The sequence below is a fragment of the Astatotilapia calliptera genome, chromosome 3, assembly GCF_900246225.1.
Source record: "Astatotilapia calliptera chromosome 3, fAstCal1.2, whole genome shotgun sequence".
Classification (NCBI taxonomy): domain Eukaryota; kingdom Metazoa; phylum Chordata; class Actinopteri; order Cichliformes; family Cichlidae; genus Astatotilapia; species Astatotilapia calliptera.
The window spans coordinates 15087171-15101676 of record NC_039304.1 but is presented as its reverse complement, the minus strand read 5'-3'; the positions used below and the strand labels follow the sequence as shown (position 1 = coordinate 15101676).

Below are 14506 nucleotides of genomic sequence, written 5' to 3'. Positions count from 1 at the left end.
CAAAATAGCTGATAACTATTTGCTGATAGCTGCCAACATCTGCGAACAAAATATAATTCTATAAAGTGGTTCTATATAGTGTGTAACTGTTCATAAAGAGCGTTATTAAATGTATTGCTAATGCAATCATATGGCACATTGACTTCTGAGGAAATTTTAGATGGCACTACTCATCAGAAAGGTTGCCGACCCCTGAACTAAAGGATGAATTCATTTATATTTGTTAATGGGTAAAATAAATAGTAAACCTCAGACGCTTGTATTGCCATCTTTGAACTAAACCTTCTATGGGGATTTTACATAATTGTTCACCAGTTTTCAGTATTGATTTGCTGTAATGACCAGTGTTCTCTGCAAAGTTCCATCAGCGTCGGGGTTTTCTCACCTTTAATGCCCATTTCAAATCCTCATACAACATTTTATTTTTTCAAGTTGTTATGTTAATTTGCTAACATAATTATAGATTTGTGCAGCATTGAAGCCCATAACATTCTAGCATAGAAAAAAGAAAGTTAGAGGGTTCTGGTTTAGTTGCCTGGTAGGTACCTGCATGTTTTCTAGATGCTGATAAAATAGATCTGATGTCTGGTGTGCTATTCTTGTATGGTTAATGGAAAAACTGAAAGCTGTGTTTAGACCCACCTGCCAGCAGGTTTAGAAACAGTGCATAGTTCATGGTAGCAGCTGATGCTTATCCAAGCATGAGGATGTACAACTGATACTACTGCAAACACAAAGAGAAAACAAATTCAGTTCATTTTTCCTCTAGAATTTGTAGTGAAAAGCTTCATTCCATCAGAAGAATCTTTGACATCATGTTCAAGTTCAAGTTATTTTACTATGTGCTGTGCATAATGCACATTCTTATGTCCACTGATAAATATAAAAAGCAAGACTTTAAAGGAAAAGATCTGATAAATGAATCGGGTAATAAAGTCAAAGTGAATCTATATGTACATATACAGTGGGGCAAAAAAGTATTTAGTCAGCCACCGATTGTGCAAGTTCCCCCACTTAAAATGATGACAGAGGTCAGTAATTTGCACCAGAGGTACACTTCAACTGTGAGAGACAGAATGTGAAAAAAAAATCCATGAATTCACATGGTAGGATTTGTAAAGAATTTATTCGTAAATCAGGGTGGAAAATAAGTATTTGGGCACCTCAAACAAGGAAAGTCTCTGGCTCTCACAGACCTGTAACGTCTTCTGTAAGAAGCTTTTCTGTCCCCCACTCGTTACCTGTATGAATGGCACCTGTTTGAACTCATCATCTGTATAAAAGACACCTGTCCACAGCCTCAAACAGTCAGACTCCAAACTCCGCCATGGCCAAGACCAAAGAGCTTTCAAAGGACACCAGGAAAAGTATTGTAGACCTGCACCAGACTGGGAAGAGTGAATCTACAATAGGCAAGCAGCTTGGTGTGAAAAAATCAACTGTGGGAGCAATCATCAGAAAATGGAAGACATACAAGACCACTGATAATCTCCCTCGATCTGGGGCTCCATGCAAGATCTCATCCCGTGGGGTCAAAATGATCATGAGAACGGTGAGCAAAGATCCCAGAACCACACGGGGGGACCTGGTGAATGACCTGCAGAGAGCTGGGACCAAAGTAACAAAGGTCACCATCAGTAACACACTACAACGGCAGGGAATCAAATCCCGCAGTGCCAGACGTGTTCCGCTGCTGAAGCCAGTGCATGTCCAGGCCCGTCTGAAGTTTGCCAGAGAGCACATGGATGATACAGCAGAGGATTGGGAGAATGTCATGTGGTCAGATGAAACCAAAGTAGAACTTTTTGGTATAAACTCAACTCGTCGTGTTTGGAGGAAGAAGAATACTGAGTTGCATCCCAAGAACACCATACCTACTGTGAAGCATGGGGGTGGAAACATCATGCTATGGGGCTGTTTTTCTGCCAAGGGGACAGGACGACTGATCCGTGTTAAGGACAGAATGAATGGGGCCATGTATCGTGAGATTTTGAGCCAAAACCTCCTTCCATCAGTGAGAACTTTGAAGATGAAACGAGGCTGGGTCTTCCAACATGACAATGATCCAAAACACACCGCCCGGGCAACAAAGGAGTGGCTCTGTAAGAAGCATTTGAAAGTCCTGGAGTGGCCTAGCCAGTCTCCAGACCTCAACCCCATAGAAAATCTGTGGCGGGAGTTGAAAGTCCGTGTTGCTCGGCGACAGCCCCAAAACATCACTGCTCTCGAGAAGATCTGCATGGAGGAATGGGCCAAAATACCAGCTACTGTGTGTGCAAACCTGGTAAAGACCTATAGTAAACATTTGACCTCTGTTATTGCCAACAAAGGTTATGTTACAAAGTATTGAGTTGTATTTTTGTTATTGACCAAATACTTATTTTCCACCCTGATTTACGAATAAATTCTTTACAAATCCTACCATGTGGATTCATGGATTTTTTTTTTCACATTCTGTCTCTCACAGTTGAAGTGTACCTCTGGTGCAAATTACTGACCTCTGTCATCATTTTAAGTGGGGGAACTTGCACAATCGGTGGCTGACTAAATACTTTTTTGCCCCACTGTATGTACATAAAATATACATTACAAGGTGTAGTATTTTCCTCCAGTAGACAAACCAAAAACATCTTTTTATGTTGTTTGTGTTATTGTAAATTTAAGGTTGTACATTAAGTTGTACTTGTTTTACTGGACAAACATGAGGACTTTTGCATTAAATGTTGCCCTTTAGTACAAATGATTGTCAACAAAATTTAATACTATGAATGTGGGAAATAATACTGCTTTACCACCAGACTCTCCGCACCTAAAAGGCATGTATATTATGGATAATGCATATACATATATATATGTGTGTGTGTGCATACACATGGGGAATACTTTTATATACAGGTAAACAGCTATAGTAAAAATGTAGGTTTTCAGGAAACTCTGTAAGTATTTGGAGCAAAGGTGTTTTTACAACCAATCAACATATTACCTTAACAAAAAAACTGGTCAAATCATAGAATATTGTCTGAACCTCTGATTAGTGTCTTAAACATGTGCACTTTTCTTCCCGCTATTCCCCCCCTTTCCTTCTGATTCTAGAGAATAACAGTCTTAAAAAGATGTAATAATTAAGAGTTTAACGGTGGCCAGATCTAACTTGGACACATTCCTGAACCAACGTGAAACAGACAGAGGAAGAAGTTCAAATATGGCAAGTTGGGAAGACCCAAGGTTGGGAGTCATAAAATCTAAAAATCATACTCACCTTTCAACACCACTGATACTTAATCTAGTGCAAATCTTCAGTTCACCATCAAGCGTAAATAAGATTAAAAAAGAAATAAAAGATGAACTGTGTAGAGTCACTTTCTGAAACCAGTTGTTCCTGCTTCATACACCTGTGAGTGTGGCATCTCACAGCCGTTACAATGTAAACAGGTCAGATGCAAATCAGTGACTACTGTGACTGCTGTAAATTTAAGGAAGTGGTTTACAAAGAAGGAATATATGACTAGTGCAAATGTTTTATTTCAAATAATTAAACTTCTATGAGTTTGTCACCTGAGCAGTTGCTTTTCATTGGAAAAAATGACAAAACATGATGGACTTCTTTCTCGATTGTAACTAAAAATGTTTCCTCATCTTTTCTGATCATCAGTGATACCTGGGATCCTGTTCAACAAGTTTTTCTGTCTCACTATGACGCAGAAGTCTGGCCCCTGCACAAAAAAATCTCCATGAATTTCTTTAACACTGTTTAGACACACCCAACACAGACAAACGGAGTAAAGATCATGGCTGATAACTGATCATTTTTTATACCAGAGCTTGATTGTGCGTTAGTAACTAAAGAACTATGTTTTGCACCTGAGCAAAATCTCTTATAATTGTTATAATTTGATTACTGAGAGTATCTAATTTCCAAAAGTAGCAGCCAGTTATTTACCTGTGTTCTTGTGTGTGCAGCCACATTTTAAACAGGGCTCTCTGAGAAGATCGAAGGTAACAAATGTGTCAATTTGTTTCTTGTTAAGATTTAGTATAAATGTTCTTTGAAAATAGCAAAACACATAAAATGAAAACTATGCAGCACAATAAAATATACACTACATGAAATACAACAAAAAAATACACGAGAACAAGAGAAAAAGATTACAAATGAGACACGGTACACTGAAAAAAATCTACACTACAAACCTAACTTTTATATTTCAATTTTACTTTATTTTTTAATTTTACTGTGTTTCAGGTTTATGTGGTCGTACTGTACTCACTTATGTGCTCACAGACATACATTTTTTAACTGCACTTTACAATGACATAGGCAAATATGTAATACAGTTTTTATTCATTTTTTAGCACTAAATCACAACAGCAGTCACCTCAATGTTCTTTATATTGTATATTGAAAACCATCAACAAACGAGCAGTCCCCTGTGAGCAAGCACTTGGGGAGGGTGAGAAGGAAAAACTCTCTTTTAGCTGAAAGAAACTTTTGTCAGAACGAGGCTCAGGGAGGGGCAGCTATCTGCCCCAATTGGTTGGGGTGAGGGTAAGGAGACAAGACAAAGACACACTGTAGACGTGTGTCTTTGTCTTAGATAATGATTAGATATAATTGTTTTATAAGCTGTAGTTGTTTTAGAAGTAATGTAGGCCGGGTTTAATACTTAACATCTCAATTTTTACTGATTTCACTAGAAACTGCACGTATGTTGTCACTGTCAAATTGAGTACACAATATTAAAACGAGTCAAGTGAATAACACTCTTAACAAATGAAATGGCAAGCAGATTATCTGCTGAGAGGCACACCTGCTGCAGGCCTTTCTGACTCTGTGGTGCACTTTGCACTTTCTTTGGAATAGTCTGCTAGGGCAGCTGCTTCTAAAAGGATGACAGAAAATAAATAATCAACACTGTGCACCCTAGAACCAGGGCAGTATTAAATACGGTGTCCTCCTTGTTAGAGGAGGATGCCTGTATAGGACACTGAGTAAAAACTGAGCAGCTCCTTCAATAACGGGCTGCTTCACAAAAACGCACAGCTTAGGTCCGGCTCCATGAGCACCACTGCTCCCATTTGTCCACACAGACAGGATTGAAATATGTCACTGATGTGCAGTTTTATTGTTGTGTAACGTCACATGTCGTCAAATGTATTTACACTTCTGTTCTTTCAACTATAACATGCATTTTCTCCATTACTGCATTTTGAACAACCCAAGTCATCTACTGCCAACATCCCCTAAGCATGTTATGTCCATGCTTTAAAGACTCAAAGCTGTTTTTACTGAACACGGTTCTAGATAGGTGATAATATGGATAATCAGTGTATAATAAACCAATTTATGCATATTATTAGATATCTAAGTGAGTTTGGGGTTTCTACAAAGTTCATATGAAACATGGTTTGTTGGAAAGTTATGAAATTTTAAAAAATCACTTCTGTGCCAAGTTTCATCAACTGACTGCAGTCAGATGTTCCTCTGTGTTCAAACCTGTTAAACAAGCAACTTCACATTTCTTGTAGTTGGTTGCAACATAACCAAGCCAATTATGGTAACTGACTAAAACAAAGGACAGTTGTAATAAAACAAGGAACTTTCTGCATTTTCCCAGCCACTCCTCTCACATGGCTGTGCCACAGCTAATAATAACACATTTCTCATGTATTTGTTTGTGGAGCGGATCCTTTCTTTATCATTTCATCCACCATGCAGAAAATATCATGAATTATGATCAGTGACACAGTCACACCTACCTTTATCAAGTTTTTCATACAAACTGCGTGATATGTGAAAGCTACTTGTTCATTGTTTAGGGTTCAGCTAAAGCCGCTTTAGCCTGCTATAAAAAAAAAAAGAATTTAAAAAAAATATATCTTTTTAATTCATTTTTTAAATATAACTGTCTATTATTTAGTTATTAGGGAATACACAATGTAACCCAAATAATAAAAGATAATGAGTTATAAAATATTCATAAAATACAATATATGGTTAACTGATGTATTTTGTGTTGTTGTTGTTGTTACACAACCCAAACTGTATGTTACATTCCAAAACTACCTTTCCCATACACGTCCGCCCTCATCAGTATGGAAGCCGGTCAGTCCAAAACTGACGTTGTCATACTGGCTCGTCTGCCGCTGTTACTCTTAAAGGAGACGTACCTCATTCGAGGGTACTCCCGGTCAAACAAATATGAGGTATGCTATAGCTTTAAGAACTAAATAATACTGGATATTTCTAAAATAATATGCGTCATTAAACTTATATATTTTAAATAATCTATTTTGCTATTTATGCAGTGGCACAAAAATTGATCGTTGGCCAGGCTAACGAAACTTGGGCTGGCTCTGGCCTTGTATGGTGGGCCTTCATTGTGAACGCTCATAAGTAACTAGACTTAAGTAATCACTAAAGTCGGTAAAGGCTATAACTGTAAGAGCGAAATGGAGTCTGGGAAAGGCGAGGTTTCAGGCACTGGTCCTGGAACTCGGACCGCAGAGTCGACAGCGGCCTCAAAACCATCCGCGGACTCGAGTGAGCCCTCCTGCGGTAGAGCCAGAAGCAAAAGGCGGACAAAAACATCCTTGTTCTTCCCGGACTCCGGTGAGACTCGTTCCGTCACCTCAGGCTCTGTGCGTGTGTTACGATCAAGGGAAGCTGGAGCTGGTACGACCTGCGAGTCCAGAAATATCACATGCAAGAAAAAAGCGACCAGTTCAGGGGACGCACGCAGTCGACCTGCAGGATCACGCACCAGAAACACACCTGTCATACAGTAAGTGCGTGCGCTGCTACTTTGATGGACGAAACTATTTGAAGAAGCTAGACACATCCTTGACAACAAGTTTGTTTACACCTCAGAAGTGTTATTTCGGTGGGACTTCTTAAAACTGTGTATTTACTGCATACAAAAAATAAATAAAATAAAACTAAACCTTTAAATGTGTTGATTCTTAACTTTCTTTCTTGCAGAAGTGCAATAAAGAAACCAACAGCCAGTCGGGGTAATGCACATATGTGAATCCCGTTCATCTGCAAGCAGTCATTTTACCTTTTACCACTTAACAAGTGTGTTATTAACCCATGTTCACATTTATTTCCCCAGCATCCACAAAAACAATTGGACCAAAGCTTCCCAAAACTAGAAAAGGTGGGGGGAAACCTTCAACCAGAGCCTCACACACATCAGCAGCAACATGCAAGCTCGAAGCTGAGTCAGGGGCGTTTTCATGTGGTAAGAGAAGACCCCTTGCATCCTTTTTGTTGTGCACTTGTTGAACTGTGTGAATATCTTGAAATGAAAGTGCAAGCAACTCAAAATAAACTGACAGACGTGTGTGGTTTTTTTCAGTGAGGGACACTGGTTCTGTGAAAGAAAGCAATGGCAGGTGAGTGATAACTTATCAAAAGCACATCAGAGGGAACGAGGGAGGATGTTACCAGCGGTACTGTGAAATTCAACATGTCCAGTGTCGTGTTAATGTCCCTATTAGCGTTGCAGATCCAGATGTGGCTCTCAAGGAGGACCTTGCATTAAGAGATGATCCAAATGACCTTGTCAAAACTGAGACAAAGACGTACGTCGATTATGCTACCTGATCACCGATCGTGCAATTTACTTCACATCAGATTAAGCACATTAGTGGTAAAATTTGCTCTTTTTTCTTTATTTTTCCCCTCTGTTTAGGAATAAATCAAAGCGCCACACAACATCACAACACAATGAATTCAAGAAAGAAGAGTCAGAGAAGGAGGAAGAAGATTGTGGCATTAAAAAGGAAGAAACCACCAGGAATGTAGCTCAGGGTCAAGATGGAGTCACTGGCACTGATCCTGAGCCAGTCAGGAAGTAAGTAGGAGATGATAGTAAACCAAAAGATAATAGAGGGGGGGTTTTGCCCATGTGAGAATTTTTGGCACCTTGTTTTGGTCCCAAAAAAAAAAAAGAAAGTAAAGGAAAAATTACAAGAATTTATCAGCTGTGGTTCACTTACTAAGATATAGCATTTTTTACTTATCAAAAGGCCAATAAAGACAAATAAAGCACCCTGATTTCTGTCACATCAGTTAGCCGAGATATGAGTGTGAACACGCTTTTTAGTTCATTTGCTTTATTTTTGCTTTTGTTTGTTTTTTAAATCAAACACCCAAGCACATGCCTTTTTGTGTGAGACTGTGTGATCTGAAATGAAGACTCTTTAGCTTTTAAGAAAGTTTGAGTTAAAGAAAGTCCCAGCAGTAGAACTACACACTGAGTAGGGGTCTGGGGGTCATCCGACATTACGAATTTGAGTGTCGGACAGTTTGGTTTAGATTTTTAGATTGTACAGCTTTTATAGAATTATTCTCAGTTTTGCTTATTTAATAGCTTATAGAGTAATGAGCTGTAGCCAATTTTGCTTCAGTTGTTTGGGGCAGTAACCCGTTTTAAGTGTGTTTCACATTTGGCTTAATATTCTGGATTGGATTTTAAACCAATCTGAGTTTCAAGGGTCGGATGGATTTCAATCTAAACATTCAAATCATATCACACACACAGGTTGTTTTATTTTGTTGTTGTTGTTGTTTTTTGTTTAGAAATGTGCATTGTTATTGAGGCTGACTAAAAGAGGGATTCGTTGAGATTAATTGACAATATAGCATATAGATTGTGTATTTTATTGTTGATTTAGTGACTGTGTGTATTGTATATTTTGAATTTATTATACACTTTGGTCAGCTGAGTTTGTTTTAATTGTGTTATCGAAATAAACTGACTTGACTAATATAACTAACTCATAACTGATGTAGATGTTAAGGGGTTGAAGAAAGCTCACTGACGTAGTTTCAGTGACCATGCCAGTGGAAAGCATTCTTTCCACAGCGAGTCACGTTGTAGGTTTTGGTTTCGTCTCTCTAGTTCTCATGTTCGTGAAAGTTAAACAACTCAAGAGTGGGATTGTTAACAGTAAAACGCATTACTGATTTTTATCATAGAAATCTGAATTCATTTAAAGCCAAATCTGAAATCTGTTTTGAATCTAAATCTCTCTTCTTCCTTTTTTCACTGTAGACGAGGTAAACGAGATGATAGATCCCCTCGGCAGCCAAAACGAAGGTAAAGTGTTCGTTATAACTCCCTAGTGCTTTTTTTTTGTTGATGTTGTTATTTTTTTTAAAAGACCGTCCTTTTTAATTACTCTAGTCATTACAGTTCATAACATACCACCACACACATGCATACCTAGGGGGGCAGGTGCATTACCCATAGGCTGGTGAGTGGGCCTGCTACAGTGGCCCCATTCAAACTCTTGGGGGCACTGCAGATGGTGCGGTTGAGCCACTATGTCTGCTTGTGGGTCCTGGGGTGCATTGTTGTGGCTTCCCTCCCCCATTATCAAGTACATTTATGACAAAGACACAGGCATTCCTACACACTCTCGCTCTGTCTCTCACACACACACTGTAAGAGGATTGTTGATTTATATATCTGTGTATGTTCTAATTTGTGTGTTACAGGTGCTGTGTGTTTGTTTTTTTCTTCATCATACCCCCCTCCCCCTTCTTTGTAAAAAAATAATTTTTCCTTCCTGTCCTGCCTCATACATCATCATACTATACAACATATAAAGTAATAACTGAAGTAACACAAATATAAAATGAATAAGTAAACAGACAAAAGTTTCACATGAACAAGTAGAGCCTACAGAGATTCTGTATAGCTGTGTTTGCAAAAGCAAAATATGTTTGGCACCACAGTGCATTTAGATCATAATTCTGATTGCAAAAGCCGCCAGACAGGACGGGATTTTCTTTAAAGCCTTGTTGATTATACATTTCTTTTTTCCCATCTTCACAGGAAAAAGCCACCGGTGCAGTATGTCCGCTGTGAAATAGAGGGCTGCGGTACTGTTTTGGCCCACCCACGCTATCTACAGGTCTGCTGTCACCAGGGGAACTGAAATGGATCGATTACTCTGTGATGTTTGCCTTTTAACCAGTTTCATTTCTCCTCATCTCTCGATTTCAGCATCATATAAAGTACCAGCACTTGTTAAAAAAGAAGTACGTGTGTGATCACCCCTCATGTGGGCGCTTGTTTCGCCTGCAGAAGCAGCTGCTGCGCCACGCTAAACATCACACAGGTGATACAAAGATGTTTATACTCAATGCTGGTAACAATTTTCATTAGACTAGGAAAAAGATGTACCCACAAAGCAAAAAGATGTTTCATTTAAAACTCAATTACATTCTTTTTTTTTCCATACTTAGTGTTCTTGTCTTCTTCACATGTTTCTCTCAGATCAGAGGGACTACATCTGTGAGTATTGTGCTCGGGCCTTCAAGAGCTCCCATAATCTGGCTGTGCACAGGATGATCCACACAGGAGAGAAGCCAATACAGTGAGTTTATACATCTGATAATGTAACACAAGTAAACAAGGAAGAAATGAAATGAAAAACAAACAGTCACGTCTGAGTGTCTGACATAAGTTCCAGTAACAAAAGAAGGAAGCACGTCTTTTTCAAGAAAAATCTTGTATAACCCCACTGTGGGATCACATGTCTTAAAATTAGCTACAAGAATTTTTGGCAGACAAATGACATCAAGTGACATCAAAGTCATCTATGTCATAGCACTCGCTAGTATAAACACGTCACACAAGTGTTTGTATTACACATGCAGAATATACTGCTGACTCGTTTCAGTTGAATGAAAACGTTTCAACTCCTCTTTACAAACAATGTATCAGCGGATGGGAGAGGTTGGATTATTATTGTTTCTTATTAGATAATGATTTAATCATTAGTGCGATAGCTTTTTTTCAGCTGATCATCTTAGTGATACAGTATTCATTTATTTAAACGTCACTCAAAAGGATTTTAATTTCTCCCTAAGGCTCCCTGAAACCCTTTTTCTTTTCTCAGCAGGGAACAGAGTGCAAAGTTTACTGGTACAGTGTGGTCAATAAAATTCTAGGAAAATTATACTTTATTTAGTTTTTTATTTTGTAGACGTAGACGTTTTAAGAAGGGTATCAATGTTTGGTGATTTAAAACCACATTGTACTGGCTGATATTTTTTCAGACACAAGATATAAACAGATTTTTGAAACATTTGTTATTGTCAGTTATTTGAGAGTCCTTAGTAAGATATAAGGGAAGGTGTAGAGTGGCCTCAGGTGGTGAAACTATGGTAAATGGCCTGTATTTATATAGCGCTTTACTAGTCCCTAAGGACCCCAAAGCGCTTTACATATCCAGTCATCCACCCATTCACACACACATTCACACACTGGTGATGGCAAGCTACATTGTAGCCACAGCCGCCCTGGGGCGCACTGACAGAGGCGAGGCTGCCGGACACTGGCGCCACCGGGCCCTCTGACCACCACCAGTAGGCAATGGGTGAAGTGTCTCGCCCAAGGACACAACGACGGAGACTGTCCAAGCCGGGGCTCGAACCGGCAACCTTCCGATTACAAGGCGAACTCCCAACTCTTGAGCCACGATCGCCCCGGCTTGGTGAAACTATGCAACATCACTCACAGCATGGTTGAAGGTGTTTTTTCTTGTCTAATCTCTACTTCTTTAATTGTCTTTTATCGGTTGCTATAAACATGAGTATCGGTATGTTGGTCAATTTCACACATGATTTTTACCTTAAAGGTCATAGGTCAGGTTTGTATAAATTAGGGTTTATCTCGCATATTAAAAATGTTATGCATCCATCAAGGAGATTTTGGCCTCCCACCCAAAAACAAACAAACAAAAAATCAAATACAAATATCGGAATATATTAGAACAATTTTTAATTTTTCAAGTATGGTTCAATTGCTTAAACTTAAAATACATTTTGTTTAATCATATGGCCAAATGAACAAAAGAAATGTGTAGACCTGTGTTACTAAAGTTGCTTAACTCTGTCTTGGTTTTTTGCTGAGTCATTCCCAAAAGGAAGCACTCTTTATAAGGCAGTGTCAATGACAGTAACAATCAAACATTATGATTGTGACATTTCTTGTTTTTACATATTTTGCTGATACAAAATGTTGATCTTAAATGCTGATTTTTTTTAAATTGTAATAAAATCCATGCCTTTAAAAAAGTGAACTGCTCTTCCTGTTCCACACAATAGTCCACATCCCAGCAAATAAATGACCTGTTTAACTTAATTCTCCAAAAAGAAATCTTTTCAGAAATTCAGAAGTACAACAAACTTTTCTTCTTGCTCATTCTCTGCAAGAGAAATCGAGGTCTTGCACACATTTCCATAAAGGTTCTCCAACCCTGTTCCAACAATACTTGTTTATACTTAAATTTGACATCTTTCCAGTGGAAGGTCTGAAATATTTTTCCTATTCACTCTGCAACATTTGGTCAGTGAGGGAATGTACTGGAATTTATTCTACTCTAATTTTAATTAAAATACATAAAACTTCTCTCACTGATTCAGGAAAAAAATCAACTAAAACTAAAGTGTCTTAAGTGAGGCTTGATCTCAGTGTGCGTTCAGACCTTAAGCTGTTTTTTGTCTCCATCTTGTGGCAGGTGTGAAATCTGCGGCTTCACCTGCCGTCAGAAGGCCTCCTTGAACTGGCACATGAAGAAGCATGACGCAGAAGCCTCCTACCAGTTCTCTTGCTCCATTTGTGGAAAAAAGTTTGAGAAAAAGGACTCTGTTGTTGCCCATAAAGCCAAGACCCACCCTGAGGTGCTCATAGCAGAAGCTTTAGCAGCCAATGGAGGAGAAGTAATAAGCACACCCACCCCAGTCCTCGAGACTCTTCCAGCAGTCATCCAGCCTGAGCAGCCTTCTGTCAGCCAGCAGAGTTGCTCAGTAATAAGCACTACCACCCCGGTCCTCGAGACAACTCCACTACTCACTAAGCCTGTGCAGCCGTCTGTTAGCCAGCAGAGCCACAAGGACCAAAAGAGTCAGGAGAGCCAGGAAGCGGCAAGCAGTGGGCTCACTCCACTGCAGCAGGTGGTGCTCCCAGTTGCTCCACAGTCTGAACAGGATGTATCTCAAGGACAGTTTCTCCAACTGCCCCGCATGGTGCAAGTTTCACATCAGCAGCAGGGCCCAACCTTGATGCACTTCTCCAGCACCAGCTACCCTCAGCTCATCCAGCTCTCCACTCTTCCAGTTAGTGCAGTCACATCCGTGGCTTGTGTGGAACCCCAGAGCACACTCCTCACCCTGAGCTCCGTCACCACCCTGGCCTCCACAGCATCTGTGGCTCCCCAGCAGGCCGTGCACTGGGGGAGGGAGGGGGACGTGGATGCGCAAATTTGCGGAGAGGGTGATCTGTGGGAAAGGGTGGTGGTGGCAGGGGGCGGACAGGATGTAGGGGAAATGATGTGGGGGGCTAACGCGGAGAGGAGGAAGGAAAATGAAGGCACTGTTTGGGAGAGGGAGGGAGAGCGGATGTCACAGTGTGCAGATGTAGGTGGAGATAGTTTGATCTAGATGTAAAGAGGGCGAAATGAACTGAAGGGCGACTTTATGTTTATGAAGGAAACGCACATTTTATTCCAATAAAACACTGAAACACTTGAAATGCATACATGATGGATATTTAAAATAATAGAAGCTGTCTTTGTGATCTATATACAGTCACTTTCAGTACAGAGCTACTTTGTATCAGGGAGTTGTTGTTTTTTTAAATTAATACAATGGATTACATACTTTTTGACCACCTAATATTTTATAAATTTTGGAGTTTGTCATGTAATTTCGAGATCAAATGATTGTTGGTTATGCACAAGAAGATCACAGCTTATTTGTATTTCCCTGTAGTATTCCTGTTGTGTTGATGTGTGTCCTTTTGAATGGTGAACTAATGAGAATTACAAGGTGCAATTAATCCTCAAACTATAAAAAACAACCATACCTGATTTCAGTTTGGTTGCTTGTCCTTTTAAGGGCAAAACCTTACAAATCACTGTGAGGCTGAGCTTGGATCGCTCCTTGAAAGGCCCATTGTGACCATTTGTATTTGGAGAGTCTCAGGCATGGGGTTTGGACATTCATGGAGTTGTGCACCATAAATTCTTCCTACATGGGAAAAAAAGAAATCATCTGGAGGCATCTGAGGGAAAATATTCAGCTTAAACGACCTGAATAATACAGTCGTCACTCACCACCTTCATCTTTTTCTCATTTTAACACTATCTCGATACATAAATGCACAAGTTCAAGTGGTCTGAACAGGACTTCCAGGGACTGATGTCAAAGTGACAGGACCCCAGGAAGAGACCCGGCACTTCATAAGGATCTGATGAGGCTGATGTCAAAGCCAGCACATTTCGATTCCACCTTGTACTGATGTAACTGAGTTCAAATCTGTTAACATATGTCTCACTCCAGTCCTCGTGAGTTGAAATAGTAGGACAGTGGGTTATAAACACAAGGCCAGAATCGGCCTGGGAAAGACTCCGGTGTAGCTTTGGAAAATGTGAAGGAGTGCTTAGATTTGTAACTATTAACTCTTTCATCAGGTAAACAGCTGTTCCT

At 39.6% G+C, this 14506-nt stretch overlaps 1 protein-coding gene across 2 annotated transcripts; it reads left to right on the top strand.

Moving 5' to 3' along the window:
* Positions 1 to 6058: 6058 nt before the first annotated feature.
* LOC113018674 (E3 ubiquitin-protein ligase ZFP91-like) lies at positions 6059 to 13546 on the top strand. Of its 2 annotated transcripts, XM_026161976.1 has the most exons (12): positions 6059 to 6204; positions 6307 to 6782; positions 6980 to 7011; positions 7113 to 7241; positions 7359 to 7395; positions 7501 to 7584; positions 7695 to 7856; positions 9060 to 9104; positions 9846 to 9924; positions 10017 to 10131; positions 10290 to 10389; positions 12538 to 13546. In XM_026161976.1, exons 2-12 carry the CDS (start codon positions 6451 to 6453, stop codon positions 13457 to 13459), a joined length of 2037 nt encoding a protein of 678 aa, XP_026017761.1. In that variant the 5' UTR covers positions 6059 to 6204; positions 6307 to 6450; the 3' UTR covers positions 13460 to 13546. The 2 variants fall into 2 exon arrangements, with proteins under 2 accessions (XP_026017761.1, XP_026017760.1); XM_026161975.1 differs by having other exon boundaries at positions 6059 to 6782.
* Positions 13547 to 14506: the final 960 nt, after the last annotated feature.

What these genes read in the sequence shown, in the direction of transcription:
- LOC113018674 (XM_026161976.1), top strand. Translation starts at nt 6,451, where the DNA reads ATGGAGTCTGGGAAAGGCGAGGTTTCAGGCACTGGTCCTGGAACTCGG. An exon ending in AGAAACACACCTGTCATACA is followed by an intron (nt 6,783 to 6,979) that starts GTAAGTGCGTGC and finishes TCTTTCTTGCAG; the next exon opens with AAGTGCAATAAAGAAACCAA. An exon ending in CCCACCCACGCTATCTACAG is followed by an intron (nt 9,925 to 10,016) that starts GTCTGCTGTCAC and finishes TCTCGATTTCAG; the next exon opens with CATCATATAAAGTACCAGCA.